We start from the raw sequence: 8,086 nt of genomic DNA on the forward strand, positions 1-8,086 counted from the left end.
ATTACCTGGAAAAGGAGTTTTCTTATGATTGAACGGATGTAAACATCCCTTAGAAAAGCTTTATTTGTTGCCTGTAAAGAGTCTTCTTAAGGTCACTTTGACTTCTAAGACCACGTCTCCAGTGAGAGTTTGCTTGGTAATGGCTTGGGGCTCCACAGTGTTTTGTGTGTGCACAGCGTAGACTGAGAGATACTACTGAAGTCACTCCAACTGCAGCTTCTGCCACGAAAGAAGTCCCAGCACTGTAACATTTCCCCTTAATTTTCAGCAAGACAACGAACAGAAAAAGCAAGTCCCACCTTAGTCGAGACGTTGGAAGGGGCACTAGGAAGCTGCCGTGCATCCGGCTACAGAGCCCGTGCGAGACCCCGTGTGCTTATGGGGTCACCTGCAGGTTTCGAGGTCGGCCCCGCATGGCTCGGGTGGCTGAGGCTCCCAGGTGAACCCCAGGGTGGGAGCACGGGACAGCCATTGCTCACGGCAGGCTCTCCTCTGCAAGGTGGGGGAAGAAGCACGCTCCCAGACAGGAACAGAGAAAAGCCCATGAAATAACGTTCTCGAGTCACCGTCCCTTTTCCTGTTCTGAGCTGGCATCTACTGCTGGGACAAGAGGGCACTGCGGTTGGCTTTCATTTTTTCCAGACGCTTCACTAAGTGGCCGTTGCTGACCTCAAGTTCCTCTGTTTTGTCCAGTGCAGACCGGAGCTGTAAACAGAGAGAAAAGCTGTGAACTCTGAGGAACGTGTTTCCTGCGAACAGGACAGGCCTCCGTGTTGCCAAGATTCCAGTTTTGCTAAAAAACGCATTATGACCTGAACTCATTGAAATCCTAAAAATACATCCATACGTACATGTGTATGGATGTATTTTTCAGACAAAAGTGTCAGATTCCATTAACCCCCCCTTAACTATGTACAGTATGGTACTTCATGATGTTGTCATTATAGATAAACATCACGATACATGAAGAAGTTGAAGTTGTGAATGATTTCATTCTACTTGGATCAACAATCAATGTCCATATTGTCCACAGAAGTAACCGTCAAGAAATCAAGCAACATGATGCATTTGCTTAAATCTGCTGTAAACAACCTCTTTAAAGTTTTAAAAAGCAAAGATGTCACTTCGATGACTAAGGTGCGGCTGACCCAAGCCACAGTCTTTTCACGCATGCAAAAGCTGCACCATGCAAAAGGCAGGCAGAAGAATTGAGGCTTTTGAATGATGGTGCTGGTGAAGAACACTGAATGTATCATGGGCTGCCAGAGGAACGAACAGATCCACCTCAGACGCAATTCAACTAGAATGTTCCTTAGATGCGAGGATGGTGATATTTGGGCTGGCGTTTTAGCTGTGCCGCCAGGAGAGGCCAGCCACTGGAAAAGGCCACCGTGTTTAGTAAAATGGAGGGTCAGCAAAAAGGAAGGACACTCTCCATGAGCCAGATGCACACGACAGCAACAACAGTGGATTCAGCCTGAAGGTGGCACAGGACCAGGTAACGTTTGGTTCTATTGTGCACAAGGTCCCCATGGGTCTGTCAGAGAAGGTCTCCATGGGTCTGTTATAAGAGAAGGTCTCCATGAGTCTGTCATAGAGAAGGTTTAAGGTCTCCATGAGTCTGTTATGGACAAGGTCCCCATGAGTCTGCCATAGAGAAGGTCTCCATGAGTCTGTCAGAGAAGGTCTCCATGGGTCTGTCATAGAGAAGGTCTAAGGTCTCCATGAGTCTGTTATGGACAAGGTCCCCATGAGTCTGCCATAGAGAACATCTCCATGGGTCTGTCATAGAGAAGGTCTCCATGAGTCTGTCATAGAGAAGGTTTCCATGACTCTAAGAAAAGGTCCCCATGAGTCTGTTATGGACCAGGACTCTATCTGTCAGCACTGTCTTGACCGCAATGAACAACAACATGGCACTTGCAAATGGTTTGGGATGATACCACAGTGAGTCACTCAGGGCTGTTCTAACACTGGTAAAGCCTCCCTGAGTTCCCAACGGGATTATCATTCACGACTCGTCCTTTCTAGAAGCAGCCCAGGGAATCTACCTCTCTTTGGAGTTTTCGTTTTTCAGCCTTAAGCTCATCTTCTACTCTTTCTGCGTTTTCAGCTGCCGACTTGTAACGCGATACTTGGCTCTCTAATCGTATTACCTAAAAGCAGAGGAAACATACGTGGATAAATTGATAGGCCGGTTTACTTTCTCCAAATGCCCTGTCATATTTGAGGTCAAAGGCTGTGACTTGGTAAGATGGGAGGATGCATAATGCAAATAACCACGATACAGCATTTACGGCTCTGATGGGCTCTGGCTAAGAGGCCACTCTTTCACAGTTTGGAGTGATCTTACTGATGCCTGTAAGGACTTATTTTCTCTTTTGCCCTGATCTAGAACGGTGTGTCCGGAGTGCTGCCCCTCTCCTGCCCTCACTTCCATGTCACCCTTTTCTAGGGTGGCTCTGTTGGACAATGGGTTTGGCGAGGCAGGATGATGCTGGCAAGCAAAGGTTCGCCCAGGCCCTCAACTCCAGTCAACTCTCTCCTGGGGTTGGTGGGTGGGGCAGTGGGAGAAGGGTAGGAAAGGCAAGGAGGTAACAGAAAGAAGAGTCAAAGACGGAGGCAGCGGGATGGCATTCCAGTCAAGGGCCTGAGGTCGAGACAGAAGTGAAGGCTGGCCTGTGGACCAAAGACTGTGCCTCACAAAACCCATCCCTTTCTGTGGGTGCTGTTTTCGTTTTTGTTTCTATAAAAACGTCAGGAAGTTCCAGCCACATAGACCCACGACCGAGGGGGCTTTGGTAAGGATGGAGTCCCTGCATGGTGGAGGCGCTTAGTTGCTGGCTGCTAACCAGAAGGTTGGAGGTTCGAGTCCACCCAGAGCTGCCTTAGAGGAAGGCCTGGTGTGATCAACTTCTGAAAACTCAGCCATCAAAAGCCCGATGGGGCACAGGGGGCGCCATGTGTTGGAACTGACCCCATGACAACTGCTTTTGGTTGCTAAGGACACTATTTGGAGTAGGTTGAGCTCACTAGAGGTGGGTTGCCCCAAATCCAGAAACCAGGGAGCGTATGCCTGGCTGGAGAGAGAGGCTGACATCCAGGCAGGAGGAGGGCCCGCCAGGCACTGTTTTCAAATTAACGGAATTATTTTAAAGAATTAATTTACTAAAACCTCCAAGCCACGTCACCTTTTTCCTACAACCAAATCCACCGCCAACGAGTCAATTCCGACTCATGGTGATCCTACAGGACAGAGTAGACTTGCCCCGGAGGATTTCTAACGCTATAGATCCTCTTTTCTCTTTTTTTTATTGTCATTTAAGTGAAAGTTTACAGAGCAAATTCACTTTCCATACAGCAGTTCACATACACTTTGTCTCATGACATTGACTACAATTTACCCCAATGCAACAGCTCCCCTTCTACTTCCTCCCCATAATTACCTCTCCCTCCATGTACGCCCACCCCCTGCACTGTCTCCCTGTGTATAAAACACCCCTTCTTTACTCCCATGATTGTTCTCTCCAAGGAGTGTATCTACCTCAGGTAATGTTCAACTCATATGCCTGTCTATTGTTTGGCTGGAAGCCACAGGCATGGGTTCAATTCCAGACCTGAAGGGCAGCGAGGGGCCATAGTCTCAGTGGTTCCACCAGGCTCTATCAGACCAGCAAACCTGGTCCCCCCCTTTTTTCTCCCAAATGATTTTGAGTTTTGTTCCACATTGTTCTCCCTCTCTATCCAGGATCTCCTACAAAGATCCCCCTCCGAGTGGTTGACAGTGGCAGCCGGGCACCATCTAGTTCTTCTGGTCTCATAGTCATATAGGCTGCAGATCACATAGTGTACCAGTTGCTAGGACTAATTGTTTCCATGAATCTTTGGTTTTCTTCATTCTCCTTTGCTCTGGATGAGGAGAGACCCATCGTTGCATCTGGATGGCTGCTTGCAAGCTTTTAAGATCCCAGTTGGTACTCACTGAAGTAGGAGGTGGAACAATGTTTTGGGCAGTATATTATGCCAATTGAGCTTGATGTCCCCTGCAGCTATGATCCCGAGCCCACAGGTCCAACTACTTGCTCCCTCTGGGTAGCTGGCTGTGGCCAAGAAGTGATACAACCTTGTCCCTTGTCAGCTCTACTGTACACCTGGGAATTCTTACAGAACATACAAATACACTTGTAGAACCATTGTCTGCCAACCCTATACGTGGTCCTGGGTATATTCCCTGCTGCACAGACATACCTAATAGTTCAGCCTGTCTAAGGCTATAGATCTTTACAGAAGCAGACCGCCTCATCTTTTTCCCACAGAGAGACTGGTGGGTTCCACCGCTGATCTTTCTTGGTCAGCAACCAAGTGCCTTCACTACTGCACCACCAGGGCTCACTTTTCCTACCAGTAACCCTGCCGATAAAGGATCAGCATCCACTGTAACACCCCAAACCCTAATAACCATCTTCCTTTCTCTCCATTTTCCCTCTGTGAGGAGAGGACCAAGAGACTCGCTGCCTGCATCCAACCCCCTCAGAACCTCTTGGGATGGTAAAAATCTCTGCTGCTCTTTGCCCCAGCCTTTCAGGGGCTCTTTCTAGCCAACCAAACTTGAAGCATCCGTCACTTTCGCCACGACTGGTCAAGTGCGCACACGCACATTTTGCTCTAATGCGCTTATCTCTTGCTCGGATTTTGCGAGTTTAAATTTGAGGTCGCTGATCTGCCTGCTGGCATCCCCTGCCGGGAAAGAGAGAGAAACCTGTTAAGTCTTGGGCTTTAAATGGAAAGGCAATAGTTACTGGGAACCAGGCCGTACTTTGTGATCATCTCACGAATCTCAAAGCTCTGGACTGTGGCTCTAGACCAGAGCATGCTCTTGGCACATACCCTGGCTAGGAGGGTGCGTCCCCGCCCCTCTGTGTGGGCCCCAGATCCCAAGCAGAGGTCACCTGAGTGAAGCAGGTGGAGATGGTAGGGGTGGGAGGAGGGTGGAGAGAGACTGGGTATCATCTGCTGCCCCTTAAGCCTGTTTCTAGGAGTCCCTGGGTGGAACACATGGTTAAGCACTTGACTGCCAACTGGAAGGTTGCTGGTTCAAGTCCACCCAGAGATGCCATGGAAGAAATGCCTGGTGATCCATCTTTGACAGACTGCAGCCTTGGAAACCCTACGGAGCACAGTTCGACCCTGACACACATGGGGTTGTGATGAGCTAAAACTGACTTGACAGGAACTGTTTATTTTTTTTAAGTCTGTTTCTTACATGTTGGCACAGAAAAATACCCTATAATCAGCAGATAAAGAGACGGCTGTATCAGGCCAAGGAAAAGTGGGCTCTATCAGCATTTCCTAGGATGGTACCTGAGTGCATGGGGCATCTGCTCTATTTCACAGGCTTCCCCAGAAACGCCCCCGTCTGCCCATCCGCCCCGGCTCTGCCCCACAAGGAGCTGCCCTTGCTTTCTTTTACTCAAGGGCTTTGGAGGGGCCCAGGGGGTACTGGGAACCCCTTGCCTTGGCAGTTGCTCTCCTCTCGACAAGTATAAAAAACCAGCACAGGGAGCGGCGTCTACAGCCAGTATTTACTTTGTAGATCCATGACGTGCACGTCTGTCCCATTCTCCAGGATGTCACCTTCGGGCCGCAGGCCATCCAGCTTGCCATTCCTCTGTTTCTGTTCCAGCTGCCCTTTGAGCTTCTTGATCTGAAAACACCCACAGGTAAAACAGGTTAATTTCTCAATTGATACAAGACTGAAAAGCTGAGCTCAGAGGCCAGAGAGCAGCCAGCAACGTGTAAATGAAAACCAACACCCTATACGTATAATTGGCCCTTCCCTTGAAGTCGATTAGTGTGTCTGGAGAGCAGCAGAGAGAGAGAGAGAATATAAGGAACATTAGATAAACGGACGGAATGGTTACAGTCCCCCAGGCGGGCAGGTAGGGAGCCTCTTTCATAAAGAAATGACCTAAAGTATGTAAATTTTTTTAAAAAAGAAACGCCTCTATCAGTTAGTACTCTTCTCAGAACATAAAACGTAGTGCCATGAATTATGTTCACAACATCAGGCATAAATTCTTTCGTAACTCTGGGTGAAGAGTGACTTCCGCATCTGAGACTCCTCAGGGATTCGTGAGGGCGTTGTACATAAAACACGCTAAGTCTTTGCTGCTATTGTTACTTGCTGTTGGGTCCTTCCAATCTGACTCATTGCACCTCAGAGTAGATATGCTCCACAGGTTTTTCAAGACTGTGGTCTTTCAGAAGTAGGCCAGCAAGACTGTCTTTCGAGGTGTCCCCAGGTGAGTTTGAACCACCAACCTTTTGGCTAATAGTAGAGTGCGTAACTGTCTGCAAATGTTTGCCTAGCAGTTATCCAATCAGTGTGCTATTGGAACCAAACCAAGCCAACCCTAGGCCATCCAGTCCATTCCAACTCACAGCGCCCCTAGAGGAGAGTGGGACTGCCTCACAGGGTTTCCAAGGCTGTCAATCTTTATGGAAACAGACTGCCTCATTTTTCCTCTGCAGAGTGGCTGCTGGGTTCTAACTGTTGACCTTTTGGTTAGCAGCTGAGCACTTTAGCCACCGCACCACCAGAACTCCTACACAAGCACAGCAGACCTCAATTAACCATGGCCCACCTGTGCATGCTGCTTGCAGAAAATAAGCGTAGAATTATGACAGGCACATTTTTGAAAAAGACCCTAGGAACTTACGTCAAATCCTTCCACCAGAGTTTGGGCTTTATCCAGTTCTGAGAGAGACTGCTAATAGACTTGGGAGGAGTCAGGCAAACACATTTTATTGGGCAAGTGAAGAAAACTTAGAAATGACGTTCCCTTAAAAAGGGATTGTGGGATGAATTCATAACTATCCCACATACAAAAAAGGACCAGATAGGAAGACTCCTTAATGCTTCTGGAGGTGCGATCTGCTCTAATGCAGAAACGCCCGATGAAGCGCTCACCACCACTGAGACGGCTGACGAGGAGAAAGTGCAAATCTGACTCTTGCAGAACATCATATGATTTATGTTCTACTTGTTCTTGTTAACGCTGCCTGGCCCCTCGCCGGGGTGGGGGTGGGGTCGAGCCGTCGTGATCCGTAGGCTTTTCACCAAGTAACTGTTGGAAGCAGACTGCCAGGCCTTTCCTCCTCCTCTGTCTCGGTCTGGAAGCTCTGTGAGACCTGTTCAGGGTCACAGCGACGCACCCCCTCCACTGACCGACGAGTGGGGTGCCAGCTGCACAGGAGCTGGACTGGCCAGGAACTGAACCCAGTTCTCCAACAGGGAAGGCGAGAATTCCACCAGAACCACCCTGGCCTTCACATGTTCTACTCAGACAGGAATACTAAGGACACGGGCTGCCTTGACCATTACTTTCAAGCACAATGTGGTAGGGGTCTCTTGATGAGGCAAAAAATTGGGATGGGAATGTTCAGGTTGAAAAACTCGTCATGTAATGTAAAAAAAGCGTTACCTGTTCCAGTAGGCATTCCCGCTCATCAACCAGCTTCTTCAACCTAATATCTAAAGAAACCAGAAAGACACAGGTTTAGATGAAGCCGCGTACAACACCCCTTGGCACACATTAAACCAAAGAATGACTGTTCAGGTTAGTGAAACGAATGATGAAGATGTTGGACACGTACCACAACAAATGAGGCCACAGACAGACTGGGGAGAAGTCAGCCAGGGGAGGGTGTGTCAGCCGCCCAGAACATGCTGGTCACGTCCGCAGCAGCTTCCGGGGCATGCAAACGGGCTAATCTTCTACTTTAGGTTAGCATGCAAGAACTCTAGGGCCAAACCGACTGCAACACAAGATCTCACAGGCTCATGGTTTGCATCGTTAGCAAGGTACAAACACCACAATCACAATGACACAGCACCGGCGCCGGCGCCAGCCTTGCCCTCCTTACTCCCCAGAGGCATTGCTCCTTTCTCAGCTACTCCTCAGCGTGGGCTGGGACCCCATGTTGAGGAACCCTAAGTCAGAGTTTGGACCCCATGCCAACTAACCCTAAGTCAGAGTTTGACCCCACGTTGAGGAACCCCTAAGTCAGAGTTTGGACCCCATGC

At 49.0% G+C, this 8,086-nt stretch overlaps 1 protein-coding gene across 1 annotated transcript in view; it reads right to left on the reverse strand.

The window, feature by feature from the left end:
- Nucleotides 1–594: 594 nt before the first annotated feature.
- Nucleotides 595–8,086, reverse strand: part of LRRFIP1 (LRR binding FLII interacting protein 1) — a 70,816-nt gene continuing 63,324 nt past the window's right edge. The window contains exons 20-24 of the mRNA XM_007943608.1: nucleotides 7,485–7,534; nucleotides 5,587–5,704; nucleotides 4,658–4,737; nucleotides 2,052–2,156; nucleotides 595–705 (exon numbers count right to left, since the gene is read on the reverse strand). Coding sequence (XP_007941799.1) covers nucleotides 595–705; nucleotides 2,052–2,156; nucleotides 4,658–4,737; nucleotides 5,587–5,704; nucleotides 7,485–7,534 — 464 coding nt within the window. The remainder of the gene's footprint in view (nucleotides 706–2,051; nucleotides 2,157–4,657; nucleotides 4,738–5,586; nucleotides 5,705–7,484; nucleotides 7,535–8,086) is intronic.

The sequence above is a fragment of the Orycteropus afer genome, unplaced genomic scaffold (assembly GCF_000298275.1).
Source record: "Orycteropus afer afer isolate SDZICR_OR568_19922 unplaced genomic scaffold, OryAfe1.0 scaffold00006, whole genome shotgun sequence".
Lineage (NCBI taxonomy): Eukaryota > Metazoa > Chordata > Mammalia > Tubulidentata > Orycteropodidae > Orycteropus > Orycteropus afer.